Below are 22,966 nucleotides of genomic sequence, written 5' to 3'. Positions count from 1 at the left end.
TCCAAAAGATATTTAAAGCTAACCTAACCCTGTTTCTTGGTAATCATAATGCCAAAGGCAAGTTGTTGCATGTTACAGACCTCTAAACAAAATATTTTGAAAATCATTGATTTCACTTCCTCTACATTACAATGGGCTACTTTCTGCTGGTCAGCCCCAGCAAATCTGGTTAAAGCACTTTTAATTATTTTCTTTACTTGTTTATTATCTAGCATATTTCTTTCCAAAACCATAAGTAAACACGTCCACCTTCACAGTACACTGTGCATGCATAGGGTAAAGACTGAGGGTGAATTCTTGTCACCAATTCTGTGGTGACAACCAATTCATTCTCTACCATTGGTAAAGCCACTCAGGTCTAGTTCAGTCAGGTATTATTTTGACCCATTTCGACTCAGGGTTGCATTTTCATACTACAATACATACTAGGCAAAAGAGAAATGAGTTCCTTTACCTAAGGTGGTAAGAACAAGAACAAAGTTGGTTCCAGTCCGGGCATTTCATGCTTCACAAAAACTAAGATGCAGAAGTCTTGGGGAGTCCTGATAGGCCCTCCCACTCCACAATTTGTTTAGAATAGTTTTCAGAAACCACGATGGATAAAGTTCTGTCCTGATGATGGGTCAAGACTGCAAAAACTCACAAACCAGGGCTTCAAGAACAGAATGATGTCTTCTTGTTTTGGCAGCCCAAAGATAAAGAGAAACACTTTCTCTGTTCTGGTGGAGTATGTTCAGGCTTTTATTTTTAAACTATGAAACTATGATAAGGTGTCACATTTTAAGTTTGAGCAAAACCAGTAACCTGTAAAAAAATCCCAAGCCAAGAATGAGATTATCTTTTTGATAAATATACTAAATCTCCTCATTGTTCCTACGACACTCACTGTTTTCATGATACATTAATATAGTCAAGAACAGCTAATAGATTGCTAGTCAGATGACAATAGTCTAATCTGGACAACATCCTAGTTTCCAGGGGGAAACGAGAGGAAAAAGGAAGCGCTAAATCACATTAGCACCTAGAGAAAAAGTACAAATTAATTGAAAAACATGGATTTGTCAAAACATCAGGCTTACATAAAAAAACACAATATTTAGTTTTGTACAGTACAAACTTTAAGATACCTAGCATGAATGTTAAGTTTAATCAAAATCTAAATTATTTAGCCAACTAAATTAAAATTCTGAATGAATAATTGCCAAACAAACATTTTTCACTTTATTTTCTTGCTGCTTAATTTGATGGGTGAACAACATGAGCAGTGCAAAGTGAACACTTGAAATTAGTTTGTCCTTGATTTGAGCAAGCAAGTTTAAATGATCTGCCAATGGAATGAGATTTTTGCACTTAAAATAGGAACAACTCATCTCCATCATCTTATTTCAACTGCAGTATCTAATTATGCTATTTTAGGGGTCAAAATACTCACTACATTGGCAGATTATCTTATTAACCTGCTGCTAGCTACCAACTAAAGATCAGAATCCAAAGTTTCCAAAAAAAAGTACTTTTTCTGCCATTTTGAATGATGCCAGTCATTCACAATCATTGTTTTAGCTACATTGTCACAGTTAGATCAGATTATAGGCTAAGATCTGATTAGATCAGATTAAAGGCTAAGACAAATTTCCCCATAGGGGAAATCTGTTTTAGCCTTTTAGCTAATTGCTACACTCACCTGGTTATTACCTTTGGTCTCTTGCATCATTACTAATGGTTGTATAGGAGATGTGTGACACAAACATACAGTTGAATGAAGTTATCATTTTTCAAGTTTAAAAATGTTTTTTAAATCGCAAGAGTTTTGGCACTATCCATGCTGTCAAAGCTGTCCAAGGTTGTCGGCGATAAAGGCAACACATATCCTGTTTTTTACTTACTGAGAAAGCTTTTTAACATTATATTCATCTTGGGCAACGCTGTAAAAAGGTCCATCAGTTTTGGAGATGATGAAATATGGAACTTCTCCTCTACTGAAGCCAACTCTAGCAGGAAGCTCTATCTCCACATTATAGGACTCCTGTGGAAAAATAGTGGGTTTTAAACTAGTATCAGCGCAAACAATGTTAAACTGTGTATGTTTACATCATTGCAGTCCATCCATACATCCATACATACAGTCCAGTAAGTTTACCTTAGGTCGTGTCCCAAAAAACCTAAGCCCATCTTCAGGATAAAGGAAGAGAACGAACGAGTCAGTTTCATCATATCCGATCACAGCTTGGAACGTATTGACCTTCAGGGAAGGAAGAGAGATACACTCAATAGGATCTAAAACAGATCAAATTAAGTACATATAAAATTCAACCTCTAATGTGACTTTTTATTCAAATACTAATTTGATAGAAACTGTAACTGAGAAAGGCAAACAAATAATTGCCTCACAAAAAATATATATATTGAGCAAACTGAAAGTGTTTCTGTTTTACTAAATAATGCTGTTATTTAGAAAGTTGTCCATTACATATTATTGCTCTGTAGGAAACAGTAGATGCATGCTTAACCCCCAGACAGTAAAAGTATCTGTTAGATATGCCTGTGTAAGGTTTATGTCAGATAAAGTAAATGATGAACACTGTTTTACTTCTTTTGATTGTGACCACATTACGGTTTAGCATATCAGTACAAAACATTTTATTACATGTATTACAAAATCCCCACTGACACTAGTCTCCATCGACTCCCAATCCCCTGTTGTGTACCACATGTTGAATGGCTGGTTGCCCCCATGCACAGAAACTCATCCACCTTCAGTAGCTCTACTTCTACCATCTTCCTTATCCTCCCATCTCTCCCTGGCATTTTATATACATTCTGTCTTGCATCTATTTTCAACTTCCTCTTCCATCCAGACCATACCAATACCTCCCCAAGTTCTCATCCACCTGTTCCCTACTTTCACTACAGATCAAAATGTCATCTGCAAACAGCATCGTCACTGCTTTTGTCCATTGTACTGTCCTACAGATATTTGGTTTGGAAAGATTAACGGGATGTTTTGTTCAACAGATTCATTGATTATCAAAGTTAAACAGAAGTTATACAAACTAAATAATGTGTACATAGAAATACTCTTGTATTTCTATGTACACTTTCCATTGACTAAGGTAAGCTGTTAAAAACAGTAAATGGGTCCAGTTAACGGTATCAAGTTCTAATCCATCTTATAAAGTTACAGTTTCAAAACCACAAAGATGTACTGTCACACTGTTGCTGTGGTTTAAAGTCCTTTAAAGGAGACCCCTGAGAAAGTGATGCCGTTTTCACACTGCAAAAACGGATCTAAAAATAAGTAACATATTCTTAAAATTAGTGTTTTTGTCCTAGATTTGAGCAGGTAAATACGATTATCTGCCAATGGAATGAGTATTTTGACCCCTAAAATAAGATAATTAGATCTAATGCACTAGAAATAAGATGATGGAGATGAGTTGTTCCTATTTTAAGAGCAAAAATCTTATTCTATTGGCAGATCATCTTATTTACCTGCTCAAATCAAGGAAAGATACACTCATTTTAAGAACATTTTACTTATTTTTAGTTCCGTTTTTGCAGTGCAATGCCTGCAGGGAAATATAGGATAACTCGGGGCTGCCCATCTTCCACATGTTGCTGAGCCCTGGCAGTCAGCTGGCTGAAACAAGGCTGCTATGCTTTTCTTCGACTTACAAAAGAGACAAATATAGCTGTTTGGAAATGTTTCCAGTCACAAAAAAACTCAAGCGAGCAGAAAAATCAATTTGCCATATTGAGGAGGAACTTCACTTCAAAATGCATATAAAAAACATTGATGGAAACATGGCTAGTGTGTGGTTTGGTTTATCCACAAAACAAGGACAGCTCCAAAGGACAACGGACAATTAGGGCTGCAGAGAGGATCATCAGGGTTGATCCTCACTCCATCCAGGACCCACACAGGTCAAACGTCTGAATAAAGGCAGCAGATCCAATACAGCCTAAACACAAACTGTTTAGACTTTTACCTACCACTACAGAGCGCTATTAGCAACAAAGAGGCCTTACAGAGACAGTTTCTCCCCCCCAGGCTGTCAATCTGATGAACACTTAACAATCAGATGATCTAGATCGGTACCGTGCTTATTTGCATCAATCCAATCATTACAAAATAGAAAACATAATTTAGCCTTGTGGTTCCTTTTTGTAATGCATTTTATTCACGCTTATTAATCTGTAATAATCCCATACAAGACGATGCTACAATCTGCTGTCGACTGAGTGACGAGTCCGCTCAGTCACCCTTAGATGGCTTCAAACACACTTCTAATGTTTAATCTTCTCACTTCTCCTCCCCCATTCCTCCATGTCCCCCCCCTCTTCCTCTCTCATCTCCTGCTTCGCAGGGTATTGTCGGCTTGTCACCCCTCTTTCCGCCTCTTACACCCACCCCGACCATTTGTTGATCCGCCTTTCCAAACATTTAATCTATACGGACTGATGCACGAGGAAACGTAGGCCACTCTGCCTACTGCAAACCACACTAAAAACACTCCAATTTTATGAATGAAGGGAACACTTTGAACAATCCTACGTTGTTTTTCTTTGGTCACAGCTCCCGAGTACCTAAACACACACCGACACAGACACACACACACAAACCAATGTATGTATAAAACCCCTTGTGCTGACCACCCTCAGCCCAGATGTTGAGCTCCACAGCTGTCTCTCTTTGAGTCTGACTGTCTTAAAGGGTGATGTTACAACTTGGAAACCAGATCTCATTAGACAAGAGACCCACAGGGCACAAACAAACACAGATGTCCCATAGCTTATAGTCAGCTCATGTGAATGTATGTGGGTCTGCTCCTAATCGTTTACATCAACGTCTTAAACCTTGCTTGTTGTTTGTGGGAGGACTTTGCAGTGTCCAGACTCTTTGTAATTAGTGAGGAGGGGGCTCTTTTGACTGTAGGGAAGAAGGATAAGATTTTTGTTTTCCTTTAAAATCTTTATTAAATATAAGTATTTTAAACAAGCAAGAGAAGGGGATGGGGGGATGTACTGAAAGTGCGTATATGTGTGTGCCCTTGTTGCATCATTAAAGGGCTCTGGAGGGAGAAAAACATACACCAAGAGAGTGAAAAGCAAAATGTAGGTCAAAATACACCTAAAAGATTACTGGGTATCTTTACACACTGTGTCATTTTCTGAACATCTTACAAGGAAGCTGTGACGACCACAGCGCAAATTCAAGAGGAAATAGTAATTAAGTTTGGAAACTTTGTGGTAGTACTTCCTCGCAGTCCTGCATGCAAGGCAAGGCAAGGCAAGGCAAATTTATTTATATAGCACAATTCAGTACAGAGACAATGCAAAGTACTTTACATGATTAAAATATAGGAATAAAAGCAAGTAGGGATAGAATGTAGAAACAAAAAAAAGAACTGCCTACGATTCTGTTGCAGAATCGTAGGCAGAAAACATCATTAGGCCTGGTGTTTATCAGCGATTGTTTCCAATGCACACAGGTTGATTAGGTTTGTGATGCCACAAAGGCACAGTGTTCCACAGACCAGTGGTTGTAAATTGAAAAAAAAAAAAAACATCTGCTCACCTATTTAAATCTTTGAATTCATGTTTTCCAATCAGTATATAATCCAGGGCCTAGGCACGCAGACAGCTTGTGCAAATATTTGCGAAAGAGTGGCTTGCTCTCAGGAGGTCAAGAAAGTCCACCATGTAACCTAGATAGGAGGCCGCCTGTGCAATAAATCAGTTGTGAAATCTCCTTGCTACTAAACACTTCCCATTCAACTGTTAGTTTTATTATAACAAAGTGGAAATGATAACCCGGCCACATAAAATCACAGAGATAGGGAGCAAGATGCTGACGAACAAAGTGAGGATAACCAATAGCCACGGTCTTACAAACTAAATGTTGGCCATAAGTTTAGATGGATGCTGGTTGGATTATGGATCGTGTTCTCCCTGCGTTTTTGTGGGCTCTTCCCGCATACTCCGGTTTTTCAAACACGCGGTTCAAAAACATTTAGGTGAGGTTAAAGAGTCTGTCATAAATGGCTTTAAAAGAAAGTGTGCTGAGGTTGTTGGTCCTGTGTTGCCCTGGGATGGACTGGTGACCTGTCCTGGGTGTACCTGCCTTTCACCCTAATCTAGATTTCATTGTTTACACTAGTGGGTATGGACAATGGTTATAGCCCAAGGTGAGTGTTAGATCAACAATGGAGCTAGATAATCCACCACTTTGCGCTTTATTGTCTTCTCTTTGGCAGATCAGTAAATCCTGTTATTTACCCTCACTCAAGAATGAGATTCCATGACAATATGCACATCAGTCAGTGCTAAGTGGACTGGAGGTTGGTCAGAGGTAATTATTCAGTATACTTAAAAAAAAAAAAAAAAAACTCTGAATAAAATGCATTGTTTTAATGCCCGTGTTAAATCTTTCCACAGATGTAACACAGATTTTTAGTTTATGGTTTGATTCAATGATGATGATTTTATTAGAAAGCTACTTCCTTTTTGTGAACAAAGCTACAATCCCTGATTTTTTTTTGGGATGATTAATGATATATTCTTTAGTTTCCTCCGCCTCGTACAGCAGATTGGGAAAGCCCCATTTGGTAAAGTCTGCCTCCCACTCCCACCTCTATCTGTTTGGCTGTTTGCCAGATGCACGCGCTGTTTCGCTGCCTCGGCAAAGACGTCTCGGTGTTCTTTGCAGACTCACAGCTGGAGGAAAAACAAATTACAGCCGACAAAGATGAAAGACTGTCAGAGATTGTAGCTCAACACTCAGCCTCCCTGCAGGCATCTCCTCGCACCTTTTTTCTTCTTTTTAAAGTGGAACGCTTACATTTAGCCGTGCTGACCAGAAATAAAGGTAAACATTAATTACTGCAGACAAACACATAGACTTATCTGCCTGATAGGTCTATGTGTTTCATGGAAGAATAGTCCAAATGTCTGCATTAAAGTTGAATCACATTTTTTTTACGTAGTGTGTTCTGCTCTGCAGAATGTGTTTCGCACGTTTCACATGACATGTAACAAACCGCAGACCGTCCCAGTCTTTAATTGAAACAACCCAAGGTCTCTGTTCATCTACAAAAAGGTTTCTAGCTCGACTTTCCTGGTCAGAATTTCACTGTTAAATAGAATTAATGTCATGAACACAACGGCAGCGCCTTGCAATAGCGCTCAGACCTCTTGAACTTTTTCCCTTTGTAACATTTTGACCTCAGACCTCTTTCTATTTTATTGTGATTTTATGTGCTAGTTAAAAACAAAGCAGTTCCTTATTGTAAAGCTAAAGAAAATGTGACTTATTAAACACATCGGAAAAGCATGCAGCACGGATATGTATCCAGCTCTCTTTACTTTAACACTCTTAAATAAACACTAGTCCAACTAGTGCCTTCAAAAGTCCCCTACTTAGTAAATACAGTCCGCATGTGTGTCATTTAATCTAACAAGAAACCCAGATGTTCCGTGAAGGCCTCAGAGGTTTGTCAGAGAATATTAGTCAACAAACAGGATATAAAAAATCACGACGGACAATTCAGGAATGGGTTTGTGAAGAGGCTTTAAGGAGAGTGGGCTTATAAAACAAAATCCAAAACTAAACACTAAAAAACTTACCAGTACTGGGATAATGGCAAATGAGAGCATTAAAGTCCCAAACCAATAAACTGGTCAGATGAGATCAAAACCAGGAGAAAAAAAAAGCTATGTGAGGCCAAAAAGCAACACTTAGGGTGAAACATGGTGAGAACTGCATCGTGCTGTGGGGATGTCTCTCTTCAGCAGGGACAGGTAAGCTAGTCAGAGGAAAACACCTGGTAGGGGCAGCAGTAGACTGGAATGCTTTAGATCAAAGCAAAGGTGCGCGTTAGACTGGCCCAGTCAAAGTCATGACCTAAAACAGAAAATCTGTGGTAAGACTTAAACTGATGCTCACAGACGGTCTCCATCCAATCTGAGTTTGGGCTACTCGGCAAAGAAAAATGGGCAAAAACTGAAGTTTCTAGTTCGGAGAAACTGAGAAATATATATTAGCATCTGAAACTGTTGACTCCTTTGAAAACCATGTATTATTTTCTATAGCTTACATAATAACCGCTGAAAATAACTCCCCAGAAACCCCATTTCAGTAATTACAAAGAAGTAGTGCCTTTCCACGCTGTAGTTTTGCTCAGACTGGAGTCATAGTCAGGTTCGGTTAGCCTGAAGCATCGAGTGGAAACAAGTCAGGGATCCATGTTCTACACGTGTGTTTTTGGTTGCTGGTGTTTCAGCCCGTTAACCGCGGAGCAGCTGCAAACAGGCAGCGAGAGACAGACGGCAGCTGTGGTCCAGTTGCCGGTATCACCAGAACTGCCTGTGCAGCGTGGGAACTGGCAACACAGGCATGCAGACACACTAACACACCACCAAGCAGATCTCTGATCAGCAGCAGTCCACTCAGCGTCCCCACGCTTGTCTTTGTAGCATTTTTGTCTGCTGGAAAAGAATTTAGCTTGATAAGAATTGAAAGAAATGATACAATTTAAAGGTTTAGCGATAGCTTTTAAGCCTTTTTTAGACTGATTAAAGAACACGCTTGGGACATGTTCCCATGTGCTTTAAAGGTTTGTTCAAAGAAAATTAAGACCTCACACCGGTCTGGGTTCCATATTCAAAGTCTTTTTTTTTTTTTTTTGTCCTCCTTACTTTTTCCAAAACTGAAAGTCTAAATGAGTCCCACCGCATGTGGCCAGAATAACATGGTGTCAAAGTCGAAGAGCGGTCAGAACATGCTTTGAGGCTGAATGAGCATAACCCAAGAAACATCCCCCGTCGTCACGGCTGGGCGCGGAGGGGGGGTGGGGGTGGGGGGGTTAGAAACAACAAATAATAATCTTAAAACACTCCTCATGGTGCTAAAGAGAGAACCAAGTTCAACTTTAGCTGTTTGCTCGTGTAGCTTTCATGCGAGTGACACAGGAGAACTAACGGCACATCCTAAATGAACAAAGAAGGCTCAAAGTCAGAAAATCCGTTCAAACGACCTCTGAAGTAAACCTCTGACTTGTAAAGTTGGAGGCTCTTCACCAGCTTTAAATCACTGCCTCTTCCCTCACTATGACATATTTTAGTTCCACTCTTCTTTGCAGAATCAGCCACTATCAGGGGGTCCTGAGCACAAACAGCCTCTTAAAGGTCATCCCTCGGCGTATCAGTCGGGTTTAGGTTTGTGCTTTAACTGGACTACTCCAACACTTGAATTTATCATTGTTGATTCTTAGGGATGAAAAGTTTACAACATTAATCTACCTCTGTATACATTTCCTGCAGGACTTTGTCGGGTTTTCTCCAAATGCATCATGGGGGGTTTGTGGGGGGTTTGTGGGTGGTGGGAGCTCTGTCTGCTTAACTTATCAGGGGGAGCTTTCAGGTCTCAGATCAGTATTTTGGTTGTAAGGCACAAAGAAAGCAGGAATAGCAATATTTAAGTTAAAAAGTGCAATATAGTAGATATTCTTTAAAAAAAAATCTAAACACTGAGAGCTTGTCATTTTCAAACGGAGCAAGCGTGATGTAACGCCGTCTTTGCATTCAAACTGATTTGGGTTTATGCTAATAGCATATTTAGAAGGGATTACATAACTTTTTGCATGTAGGCCATAAAGTAAATTAAAAAAAAAACAACAACAACAAAAACAGGATCCAATAATCAAGAACGAATGTTGACTCTTTTGCTTTAATTGATCTTCGGGTCTCTGTTATCGTTTCTGTCAAGCACCCCGCAGTCTAGCCCTTCCCCCAAAATGCCCCCCATGACAACCCTAAAAGCGCACCTCAGGTTAATCAGTTCACACGCACATACCGCACCCCCCCCCCCCACCCCCCACCACCCTGCACCTCTGTCTAATCTCTTCAAAGGAAGATGCTATCAGTCCAAAGTGAGACACATTGAAGCACACTGCGGACCCCACCCTATTCTTAAAGATCAGGCAGGCCCCCTTAAGGAACAAACTCTTGTGGAGGCATTTTGCACTTTAAGAGCTGGACACCAGGCCAGTGGACTGAGACCCAAAGGTGCAAATCTGGTTTATGAAGCTCATAAAAACACCCATTAACATCCCTGCAGGGAAACCAGTCTCGAGGGTACTAAACAAAGTCTCTTGATGCTGCATCCCCTACCCCATCCCCCCCTAACCTCAGATAATTGTTTCAATATTTGGCTTCTGATCAGACAGCGAGATAGAAATAAGCCTAAAAGAAAATATACAATTAAAGGAAAGCCAAAGAGCAAACACTGCTGAGAGGGTTGGACGGTCAAAGAAAGATCCCTTGGGTTTTTTTTTTTTTCCTTAAATCTGCCACTCCCTTCATCCCACATGCTGCACACCAGGAACTACAAACCGCTGTTTGTTCAATCGATCACCTCGCTCAGCCTGGCTTTACTTGGAGACTTTCCCAGCTTTGAACTTAAACCGAGCTTCTGATGCAGTTCAAGCCAAGCCTTTCTAATAGGTCTGTAACTATGACTCCTTGGGAAGGAGGTGAACGTTTAGGATGGAGGGCCTTTATTCTTTATAACTGGGTGTGAAGAGTCTCCTTTTTGAGGGGAAATTTAATCGGAGTGCCTTGCAAAGGTATTTTTACATCTTGAACTTTAATTTCATCACATTACAACCACAAACATAATTGTATTTTACTGGATCTGCTTATTATTTTATTGTACCCTACAGCTGTGGATCTCCTCAACTCTTCCAGAGTTGCATTGCGCCTCTTGGATGCTGCTCTGACTAAACCCTCTACTATCCAGATCAGTTTTTGGTGGACAGCCAATTCGGCCATGTCTTGGTGAGTTGGCAGTAGCGCCTTCTTTTAATCTTTCATAAAACCCCAACAAAATGCGATCAAGTTTGTTGTTATCTGTACAACGACATCCACATCTCCACGGCCCTGTGCATGCCTGTGAGTTTTAGGAACGGCACGATTTCATTTGCGGTGGGAAGGAAAGGAGCAGGTGCACGACGCGAAGTCAGTTCGGCCCGCTTATTGCGCCGTTCATCATGGGAGCAACAGCTGAAGCTGCCAAACAGCTCAAGCAGAAGGGGGAGTCCTGGTCTTTTTGCACTTGAATTTGGATCCCCTGTTGTTGACAGCACTATTTCTGCAGACGCAGAATTTGTGCACTTCCTGTTTGCCGCATGCGTTGCAAAGCATAAATAACTGAACATTGCGGCAAAAGAAAAGATAAACCCTTAAATTCCCCCAGGGGGGTGAGGTTGATTTTTAGCATTCCTTGAGGTATTGAACAACTTTACTGGTGCCTTGCTGATACATAAAAAAAAAACGGATTCGGGATAAACAAACACGACTATAAGCTGTAGCCTACAGCTATAGCAACTGACCCAGTTTCCAGCAACTTATTTCCTCTCTACATTCCTCTCGAAACCCCCAAAAACTATGTGAAACTGTGGTTATTATTAATATCTCTAAAAGGCCAACGTGTAGGAGAAACCTCATGGAGACTGGCTAACACACCGAGAGGGGAGTGTTGCTTCTACGCTTCAGAGGTCAAAGCATTATAGTGTGGGAACCGGAGGAGGGAATAATGGGTTGGTAGAGCAGGGGGGGGGGGTCTCTGATGACACTTAAAGATGGCCTCTGACCCTTTGAAAAGGTTAAGAGGAAGATTAGGAGGGTAAAAGGTGGGGGTTACAAATAGGCTTAGTGCAAACGAAACACAATTTACAGGAATTTGGGACCGCGTGTCTCAGGAAGTCCACTGTTAGGGGCAGAATCCGGACAAAGGGTACGAGTGTCAGTACCTTTATCTGTCCTACCTTGTTTAAGGCTCCAGTGGCTCGAGCTTGTTCTTCATACGCCGCCACGTTTTCCCACGTCGCCACCACAGCGTGCGTGGGGGTGAACTGTGCATCTGGGAAGCCGCGGTGCACCTCCTGGTGGGGGGGGGGGGGGGGGGGGGCAATGGATGAACGAGCGAAGGATGAAGAGGGGGAACGAATGAGACATGAAAAAAGGGGAAGGACTATGGAATGCACTAATGGAGGATGAACCAAACAGAGAAGAATTCATGTCTGAAGTGCCGTTTCTCACATTTGAGACGGCTAGAGTTGAGATTAGAGTTGAGTTTTCATTTCAGACGACGTTCAATTCGACGTACCTTGGCGAGTCTGTTGAGCACGCTGGGTGTTTCGGTGACCCGGTAATAAATGCTTCCTCGTCCTCCGCTGGTGTCTATGTCAGCCAGGAACGGTGCTACAACAGGGAAGTCCGTAGGGAGGCCATCATCGACGTACTGCTTCTCCATAGGCAGGTCCTGGGCTGAGATGATGCCGTTGGTGGCCACCTAAGTCAAGAGACGAGAGCGAGCTTGGGTTTATAAAAAAAAAAAAAAAGACGTGACCCCCGAGGCGTCTCCAAATGAACCCACATCCCTTATAAGCCACTGGAAGCCCCCCGATGGACCCCGGGAACCACATAATGAACCTCTTCATTACCTCCATAAACCTCTGGAACAGCCTCAAGGATCCCCCTGCCTGGACCTGATTATGTGTAGGAAACCAGCAAACCACATCTAAATGGCTTTCAGTGTTCTACCGATATTATCCTGGATAACAGAGCATGACCAATGATGCCTGTAAAGTGTGATGCAAAGGAGCACATGTGAAACGCGACGCGATACAATCGGGAGAATATAGGACGGTCAGGTCACACTGCTCACAACGAGCCGCTTAAAGCACCAAATATTTCTTAATTACTTATCGTGCACAACATTATGTTTAGCAATTACACATCTACTCTATTAGGTAAACCTGCTAATAACAGCCAATCGGCCATTAGAATGGCAGCAATTCTCCAGATGCTTTCAGGCGACTTGCAGAAGTTAATCAGAATGGGGGGAAAGGGTCAATTAAGTGACTTGGAAGGTGGTTGATGCCCTATTGGATAGTCTGGGTATTTCAGAGACTGCTGAACTGCTTGTATTTTTACTCTCAACCATCTCAGAGAATAGTCCAAAAACGAGAAAAAATGTCCACTGAACAGCAATCGTGGGGCCTGAAATGCCTAGTTGATGTCCGAGAACTTTGGGCAAACGGGTTTGACTGATGCAGAGGCAACACGCAGCATTATCAGTATCCCTGACCTATCTGCTGTGTGCTTCGTGATGATGTTTTCTGACAAAGCTCTTGCAGAACAGCTAAATCTATGCTAGGATTAAATAACACATGACTTTGATAACTGAACGTGACTTTCTAAAGGCAGCTACATTTTATTTAAGGGTAGTGGAGTAAAGGAGCTTTAGATTTTTATTTGTAAAAGAAAAAAAAACACATTTATAATTTCCCTTTCACTTTTTTTTAGATAGGCCTCTAAATAGACAGTGGTAGCGGCATTATGCTGTGGGAATGGTGTGATGCTGATACAGACATACCCCTAAAACGTTCTGTAAGGCGTTGACTCGGGTGGGGGCTAAACGAAAACCACACATTTCTGAATCAGGGTCCGAAATTAACACTCACCAGTCGCCAAATGCGAGTAAATTTCCCGTTTGGCGAGTGAATTTCAGAGGGCTAGCTGCCACATGGCGAGTAAATGTTTGTACCAAATAAAATAAAAGTAACATAAAAATAACAAAACCCATACGATCCGTTCACAGCTCTGTCCATCCAGAGCTCAGTCTAGACCCACCTTCTGCGGTGCTGGTTCAGCTTCTTTCACATTCAGAACCAGTCATGGCTGCACGCTGGATCAGAAAACAGATCTGCTAACCAGATACAGTCTAAAACGCCAATTAGTCTGTTTATAAGTTTCGTTCTTATTTATTCTGATTTTTTTTAACTACCTGCGCTGCGGCTCTGTGCTTCACCGCTCTTACTGTGCCTCCCCCTCTCGGAGCAAGGTGCTTTTATCAGCGGCCAGCCTTCAAAACGTGAATCGCTACGTTTAATGTCCTTCCACTCGTACCAAAATGTCCCAATTAAAGTCAGTAGGAGAGTCGGTAACTGTTTTTCATGCTCTTTTGTTTTTAACGACACAGGACCAGCGGTGCTTCAGTGGGCGTGGTGCGTTGCGCTTGAATCCAGGTGCGCAAAATTACGTTACATGTAACCTGTAACATCGGGGGCGCAGCGCACGACGGTAAAATCCAGCAGCGAGATCAGCGTAAAGACGCAGCGTGAACCCTAAGTGCTTTAAGTGTTGCAGCTGAGGGGAAAATTTTGAACCATACACAGGGGCGGTTCTGGACAGGGGCCAACAGGGGCCTGTGCCCCTGTAGAACTGTTCCTGGCCCCTGTTATGGCCCCTGTACTAAAAACATGATGTTAAATTTCTTAGGATGATAAATGCTGACAAAGATAACGTGACTGACTGGTCATTTGGATCAGTTGCATTTTTTTCGTTTATGGTTTTACCCAGTAATAAAATAACAAAATAATTAAAAAATAAATATAAAAAAAATAACAATAATTAAAATCAAGCTGTTTCACGTTAAGCTCCCGCTGTATTGAGAAAATATCAGGGGTCTGCAACCTGCAGTTCCAGAGCCACAATTGGCTCTTTGGCTTACTTAATATTTTAAACGATGAAATGTTGACCTGTTAAGTACCCCCCCCCCCCCCAATCTTTTGTTCTGTGCCCCTGTGAAAAAACACTGGCCCCACCCTGACCCACCCTGCTAAATTTGGTCTAGAACCCCCACTGACCGTACAGGCTTGATGAAACTCTGCCTCATTCACAAATAAGGCCAACATGGATAGAATAATGATAATCTGTAGTGTTTTTTATCGCCTGGATGTGAATCTGATAATTCATATTGTGTCTTTTATAATCAACTACAATATATATATTTTTTAAATTCAGGAAACAAAGATTTCTCTTCCAGGTTCCAGTCAGCCACGCCCCCAACCACGCCCCCCATAATTAACATAATTTCACTCTTAATTTTTATAAAAGTTGAGGTCTGGTCAAAATGAATATTTTGGCCGGTAAAAAATATGCCTGGCCGGTTGATTTTACGTCTACCGTAACAAAGTTAATTTCGGACACTGTTTCTGATCCTCACAAGCCAATTTTACAGCATGATGCTGCCACCGCCGTGTTTCGGCGTGGGCATTGTGTGTGTTTTGAAATCCTCAGACTCAGACTCAGACATACTTTAATGATCCCAGGGGGAAATTACTTTTGTTACGTGCTCCAGAATACACACATTGTTTTATATATATATATATATATATATATATATATTTACAACATTCCGTACAAGGTATTCACAATAGTCATATCACTTCACATTGGGAATCCCAGTGAAGTGATGGTGACTTGTGCATCCCTTTTATTTCCACTTCTTATGCTGCTTAGTGCCGGTCTATCCAATAAAATGACTGAAAACACATTTCAGTTTGTAACAGTTGTGGCACTGAAAATTTTACACGGAAAGCTTTTTGTTTTGCACAAATATCTTGAATTTGTCCCAGTATTTTCCCACTCTTCTATCTAAGCAGCCAATAATCTTGTATTTTCTGCATCTCCTCAATGTTTCCATCGGTCCCACTTGTTTCCTGCAATAGCAAATTTAAGCCTGTTAAAGACAGAAGGAAAAGAAAAAAAAGTGATGAGTCTCCTACTTACATACAGCTGGGAGAAAGGGGAGTCAAAAAAGTAAAAGGGTCTAGGTAGGGTCAGCGCTCTGGACGTCTCATCGTCGCCCTCTGGCAGAATTAGATCTCCTGTCAGAGCGCCGTAAGGGAACAGGTCAGTCCTCCGGATGGCGGTGACCACGCACAGCGAGAGGCTCCAGCAGCACAGCAGAGCCGCGGTCAGCATCGCTCCTCTGTCCATGGGCAGGCCGAGCAGCTCTGGGACGGGGAAGAGCCGGACTCAGGGCGCGGAGCAGCAGAGAGGAGGAGAGAGAGACCCGCCGAGACCCCGCCGCCGCCGCCGGGAGGGGAGGGAACGAGGCTGGCCCCGCTCTGATTGGTCAGAGGGGGCCTGAGTGACAGCGTCCCGGCGCAGGAGGCAACATCTGGCTCGAATTAGAGAAAAGAGCGCTGGAGCATTTTTAATCCGGATGTAGCAGTATCTGTTTCCCAACACTCATGAAGACATATGGCTCTGAAACTTTTTTTTTCCCTCCCTCTTTTCACACACACACAAACACACACAGACACACACACACAGTTCCTGACGCACTTATGAATTATGACGTTTTTAACTCTGCTCAACATTCAAGAGAACATAAAACATTGCTGATAAATTAGGAGGAAAAAAATCACATTCTTTAATTTCTCTCTTTTTTTTTTACTGTTATTGTCCGTCCTCTCTAAACAAATCAACGCAGCCCGGCTCTTGGTCGCCTCTTGGTCGCCACCTAGCGTCTTAAGAGCTGTACTGCAGGCTCCATAGTGGACCCTTCCTTTCAATCCTTTGGCCACTTATACTTTTACAAATTTTGTCACAATACTAAATGTAAGATATATTATTTGGATTTCATGTGACACACCAACTTAAGCTGTAAACTGGAAGGAAAATACATTGGTTATTGTTTCTACACATGCAAATAAAGAACAGTATTTATATTAAGCCCTCACCTTGATACCCCTTAATAACATCAAATGCAAACAACTGCTTTCAGAAGTCACCAAGCAACACAGGAGTGAACACACTAATCCAAACAAAGACCCATGGTGGTGACAGCATCCACAGGCGGTGATGCTTTACTTCAGCGGGAGCATCGAAGTTTGTCGGAGATCATAGAAAGATGAAGAGAAGTCTGATCTGATCAGAGACTAACTCCAGGCACTGCAGAGAGGTACCTAAAAATATATATTCTCCAAAGTGCACACAGGCTTTCACTGAGGGATTGAGCCGGGAATTTACAGAACGCCTTCAGATTTATGATGAATTAGAATAAAGAAAAAAAAAAAAAAAAGGTTGCTAAATTTGGCAACATTCCATTGAAGTAATTGAGCTTGCTGTTCTTTACTTTCTTTACCTCAGGCTATGTGTGTAAAGTTATATAAATACCACAACAGTTCAAACAGGGACATCCAATGTCTTCAAGGCAGGACTGACATCTCTGTGTTTCAAAAACTAGTTGTTCTGAACACCATGGTGCTGCTCTGCTTCTTGAATTGGAAAGTAAATGGTTGACATTGTCATGATCACATAATAATAATACACATAAAATATACCTTAGAAGTGCAATAAAAGCGGGCCTTGTAAAGAGCTAAGAGGCAATAATTTCCTCCTATGTAGCCTAAAAATTTAAATGATTTTGTGCTTGGTGGTGATTTATCTATTTTGTTATATTTTTATTTTGTGTTTTATGGTTGTTTTTATTGTGAAGCACTTTGTGGGTTTTATTCTGTGAAAGTTTTTTACATGGAGGCATTGTAAGATAAGACCACAAATGGGTAACCTTTTCAGTAAAACTGTTTAGGCCAGACCTGAATTTTTTCCTGGTGGTAAAAATAGACAATGACCATCAAAGGTAAATGTTCTGCCATGTTGCACCATGACAAAATTACAACGATTAATCCCACTGGACGAGGAACTTGACAACGCTTGAAAATTGAATAGTATAGATGCTCTTCAGCCAATCGGACTGAACTTGAACTACATTGTAAAGAACAATGGGCAAACATTTCAGTCTCTAGATGTGCAAAGCTGCTGCAATTATATCGAATGGTGATTCTACAGGGTATTGACATATTTGGGCTAAATACAAAAAAAAAAGGCCACACTTCTTAGATTTTTGCATAAAACTGAAACAGAATTATGTTAGGGGCGTTAAGGTGACAGAATGTCAATATGAGAGACATCTGAGTGTCTAATAGACCTGCCAGACAAAACCATTCATCCTTTGTCTTCCGCTTATTAGAGACCGGGTTGCTAGAGCAAATGCTCCAGGGGGAAAACTCCAGACGTCCCTTTTCTGCAGCGACGCCCTCCAGCTCATTCTGGGCGATCCCAAGGTGTTCCCAGGCCAGACAGAATATACACTCTATCTGTATCCCTCTGTCTGTATCCCTTCCCTCCTCCAATGGGATATGGGAAAACCACTGAAGAAACAAAAGGAAATAAATAAAAAAAAATAAAGACCAAAGAACAGGGTTTCGTGAGATGTAACTAGCAGCTTACAGTAAATGTTGAATGTCCTTGAACCATGTTCTTAGTTTATGGTGTAATTACGCAAGGAAACCTGCAGATGGAGCCAACGTGAGGCTTTCAGATATAAAAGCCCATCCTATTCTTTAGTTTCAGCTTGGGTAATTCATATTCTTTGTATTTGCATTCCAAAAGTTGTGGCTGAGCTTGTTGAGTTAGGCGTCCATTATACTATATATATAACCAAATACACAAGATTATTTATGGATGATGGAAAAAAGTAAATAACATCAGCTCATGCTATATTCTTCTGTGTAACAGCACTCTTGTCTGTCCCACCGTGTAATTACTGGATGCTGGCTGGCCAGGCCTTGGTGGAGACATCTGATATTCAATAGAAATCAATGAAGCCATCAATTATTCAGGCTCGGCAGGGGCTGAAATGCGTGCTGTGACAAAGAGAGCGGGAGAAGCAAGGGCCTTAGCAGAACACACCCGAGGCATCACCCGAGGCGAGGGAACCTGAAAAATAGCAATGAGGAAGGAAAAAGTAAAAACTGTAGGGAAGGGAAAAGTGAAGGGAAAGGAAGTGAAATGTGGCTCTGTGTCAGTGGAGCAGAGGATGAGGTGAGCAGGGGCGCTGGTGTGAAAGGAAGTGAATATGAGGGAAAGGGGAAAAGGGAAGAGCGATGTCGATAGACAAGTGGAAAGTTCAGAATTTTGCTTTTAGATTTTGAGATATAAACCTTAAAAATCCAGTCACACACCCCTTACTAGATATAATTCTGAGCAACTTGTGCTTTCCAAAGAATATTCATACCCCTTGACCAGCTCTCTTATAACACAACCCCAACTTTTAATGTATTTTATTGTAAAACTAGGATTTTTTGGTGACATACAGTAAATCATATCAAGGACAATGGCCCTCTGGACAGCGTTCATGGACAAACTGCACACTTTCAGTCACACACACACACACACACACACACACACACACACACACACACACACACACACACACACACACACAACTGACGCCCATAAAACTACATGAACTTACATGCGACATGTCTCCAATGTAAATTTTTAGCACTGTACCCTTTAAGGATAAAGTGCTAAAAATATACCTTTGTTTCCTCTCCCTCCCCAAATGTGGCACCTATCTTTCCACAGAGTTAAAGGCAGCGCCCTATGGAAACCGTGTCAGGCGGGGTCCTTGGCAGCATGGCCTCAGTCAAATTGTTCCCCCGAAATGTTTGTGATGTACGTGATGGACGGTTGTACTGGAACTGAAATTTTCCTCTGGGATTATTAAAGTATTTCTGATTCTGATTCTGAGGTCATCCAGGAAGGCTGAATGCATGTGCAGATCTCACTTTTTCCATTCTTATTTCAGAAAAGCTCAGAAATTATCGTTTATTAATTATCTTTCACTTCTCAATTATTCCTTTTTGCATTGGTCCATCAAAACACATAGAAAGTTTGATGTTATAGCATGAAAAAAAGTGGACCTTAAACACTGCTGTAAGGCACTAAATGCCCTAAAGAACTGAAAGTGGGCAAAAAGAGAGACGAGTTCAGTGTAAAGGAGAGAGGCCGGGAATAAAGAGGCAAAATTACAGCAGAACCATTAGGGATTCATTAATGGGCCTAAATGAAGGCAGTTTTTCCATTTAAAAGCTTTCAGCATGCATCACATCCCATTCAAGACCCAGACAGGCATTCATTTTGCTCTTGATAAATGATAAAATGATGCGACAATAACAGTTCAATGCATTATGGAGCACTTGATACGTTTCCACTAACAATAAGCACATGTTCTGTGTCTTTACAGTTGACATGAAAGCTGCAGAAAATGATCTGTTGTCAAAAAGGAAATATAGCAGAACAGGACCCTGAAAAGCAAGACAACAATTTCCAAAAAGTACCATTTTTAGTCACTTGTTGATTGGTTCTTTCCTTTGTTGTGGCCGTAGGGGAATGGAGCCAGGCCGCTGATTGCATCTTCGGTTCATTGGGGACATATCATAGCGAAGAGAAAGTTATATTAATCCACGCGGGAAATGAGAGCCTCACATCTAAAATGTTGTAGGAGGAAACCCCTGAGACGCATATAGGAAGCAAACACATCTTTCACGCTCCAGTGGAAACACATTTTTGACCCGGCAGGGTCGGCGCATGCACACACGCACTGGATGCCGCATGCTCTCGAAATATCTCGTTGCAAAGAGGAAACAGTTTCTGCAGAAGGTTTTTGCCGATATGATACGTTTTGGCCGCCGCATGTACAATTTCAGCTGTCTATTTCAAGAATCAGCGTCTCAGGACCCAGTGTGCGTAACTTGGGCTAAGTTTTAAACATCCGGAGGAGATAAAGCTAGCGGCTAAAAAACTCTAAAGATGACTGTGCGGTTCCACTGCAGCGTGTTAAACTGGGACGTCAGGCTACCGCAACGCGAAAGCAGCGATGACCCGAAGTTAATATGTCCTCTTTGTGACCATAGTCAACGTACTTATCGGTAGATTCTTTGAAGAGCGTTTCTCTTTGAGGTCTGCAGACGTTCGTTCGTGCACAGGTCTTTCTTTCCAACCCCAGGCTTACTCTTAGGCGAGGTCTAGCTCTGTACACGACCATTGCAACATGTTGATTCTGTTCTTTTCCAATCGGTCATTCTGTCGACGATGTGCCGCTGTGTTTGACATAATTGTCCTGTTTACGGCCGAGTCTGGGCCAAGCTTCGTCTTTGGCACAGATCAGCCCGTATTCGACTATACTTTGGCACACAGAAGAGTTCACGATCGACCCGGTGGCTGCGGTGTGCCCAGATCCAGCTGTTGTAAAGAGTTCCCACATCATCACACTTCCTCCCCGTACTCGACGGTTGGAATACGATCTTTGATTACACAGTCTTGTGGTTCATCTGGGGAAAAAAAAAAAATAAAGATAAGCAGAATGTGCATCTCACTGACACTTACCCTTCTTTTTTTTTTTTTTCTTTTTTTTCTTCCCAGTGTCCTGTCTAGCAATGTGGCAATAAGAATTGATGTCTTAATGCCAAATAGAGCTCGACAGATTTTGCTTTCGCAAGTGGAGCGAACAGCTTTCGCCATAATGCTCCGCTTGATTTATGCATGTAAATAGCTTTATTGTGATTCCTGCAGGGAGAATTTCAAATTATATGGACACTACAATGGGAAAGTAGGAGAGTAAAGGAAGAACAAGAAGAGAAAAAAAAGAAAGAGTAGAGGTGAAAGAAAGAAGAGATAAAAGGGAGAGAGTGATAAAACGTCCTCTGTCTGCTTCATCACCTGGAAAGAGACGCAAAAAGAACAGCACAACCAACAGACATAAAGCAACAGATACAATCGAGTAACACCTTCATACCATTGCTAAATCATATGTATTATTATTTAAGCTGACATGTGTAATGTGATACCTGAAAAAAAGAAAGTGAAAGAAAATAAACAAATAAATAAATTACAGGCTTTCTGCTGTATATAAGACACTTACCCTTCTAATGACTACGAATATGCTCAGTTTCCCTTTTAGTCAGCACACTTGGGACTAAATGAGTGGGAAATTGCAACCTTGAAAGGCAAACGGGAAGACGCTATTTCAACATGCCTCACAAGGCCAATGAGACTGTACTAACCCAGGAGATCCCCTCCTCCCTGGTGGGTGGTATAACCATTGCGTGGTCCTTGCATTTCACCTCGCTAATCTGACTAATCTGGCCCCTTGCTTGTGAGTTAACAGTCTAATTGGAGGTGAGTTTGCTCCCTACCCCGGACGTTGCTGTGTACAGCTCGTTCAGCTTGTTAACGAGCTGCATCTTACTTTTTCGCATCACTAACTGGGCCTAATTTAATTCCCAGTTCTCAGGGCCGGATCATCCATAAGGGCCAGTGGGCCAGTGCCCAGGGGCACCAACCATGGGGGGGGCACCACATGACACATGCTTTAAAAATATATTTTTCATAAATTGTTATATTATTTACTTGAAATTGTTGAAAGACCATGCATTATTCGTTTTGTGAACACTGATGTCACAATAATAACATTGATGTCACAATAATAATAAATGATAAATAAATCATGTATAATGTTTTGATTTCAGCATTTTAAAATGAGATATTTGAATATTGCTCACTGCTCATATGCCTACATGTAGTTGTGTAAGTTAGTAAATAGTAAATTACATTACAGAGATCCCCTTGATTATGTCTGATGTTTTTGACCGGAGGGCAGCACGGGCAAGGGGGGCGTTGGGGGTGGGGGGGTGGGTGGGGATTTGAGGTATGGTGCCCATGGGCACCACATTGTCTTAATACGGGCCTGCCAGTTCTGGTACAAATTTTCATACATTATAATCATTGATTTATTATTGATCTAAGGTGCATTCATTTTCATTTCAAGACCTGAATCTGATCTGTGGAGTGGATCATTTATAGCTGTTTACAAGTTAAATAACGCAGTTTTGTTAAGTTAGGCTTACCGTATATCTGCTTCAGTCTGCGGCTAACATAACTCACCACCGTCAGAGTGTGAATTGTAGTGTAAAGTGCTTTGGGATCGTTTGGACTTGACAAATAGCTATACAAGTACAAGCTGTTTACCATTACGTACCAGCGAGGAGGTTTTCAGTTTGGTCCTTTCTTTTAATTGAAAGAAAATTGGATGTGGACCAAGATCATATTCCAGATAAGCACATGAAGGAGGAGGAAGAAGGAAGGGCGGAATTAGGTTTTGTGGAAAAAGTAAATAAATGATTCATTTGTGAAAAGTATTACCGAGAAGCAGCAGGAGATAAATGCTGAGGAGAAGAGGACTTAGGACTGAGCCCTGGGGCATAAC

At 41.6% G+C, this 22,966-nt stretch overlaps 1 protein-coding gene across 6 annotated transcripts in view; it reads right to left on the bottom strand.

Moving 5' to 3' along the window:
* nid2a (nidogen 2a (osteonidogen)) overlaps nucleotides 1–15,910 on the bottom strand; it is a 60,170-nt gene extending 44,260 nt beyond the window's left edge. For 3 of the 6 annotated variants that reach the window (XM_036128475.1, XM_036128476.1, XM_036128474.1), the window contains exons 1-5: nucleotides 15,634–15,910; nucleotides 12,164–12,349; nucleotides 11,823–11,939; nucleotides 2,138–2,239; nucleotides 1,884–2,023 (exon numbers count right to left, since the gene is read on the bottom strand). In XM_036128475.1, the coding sequence (XP_035984368.1) occupies nucleotides 1,884–2,023; nucleotides 2,138–2,239; nucleotides 11,823–11,939; nucleotides 12,164–12,349; nucleotides 15,634–15,843 (755 nt within the window). In that variant the 5' untranslated portion in view covers nucleotides 15,844–15,910. The remainder of the gene's footprint in view (nucleotides 1–1,883; nucleotides 2,024–2,137; nucleotides 2,240–11,822; nucleotides 11,940–12,163; nucleotides 12,350–15,633) is intronic. The other 3 variants (XM_036128471.1, XM_036128473.1, XM_036128472.1) reach the window with 1 other exon arrangement.
* Between the last annotated feature and the right edge of the window lie 7,056 nt (nucleotides 15,911–22,966).

Source organism: Fundulus heteroclitus, chromosome 24 (assembly GCF_011125445.2).
Source record: "Fundulus heteroclitus isolate FHET01 chromosome 24, MU-UCD_Fhet_4.1, whole genome shotgun sequence".
Classification (NCBI taxonomy): domain Eukaryota; kingdom Metazoa; phylum Chordata; class Actinopteri; order Cyprinodontiformes; family Fundulidae; genus Fundulus; species Fundulus heteroclitus.
This window is presented reverse-complemented; position numbering and strand designations above follow the sequence as displayed.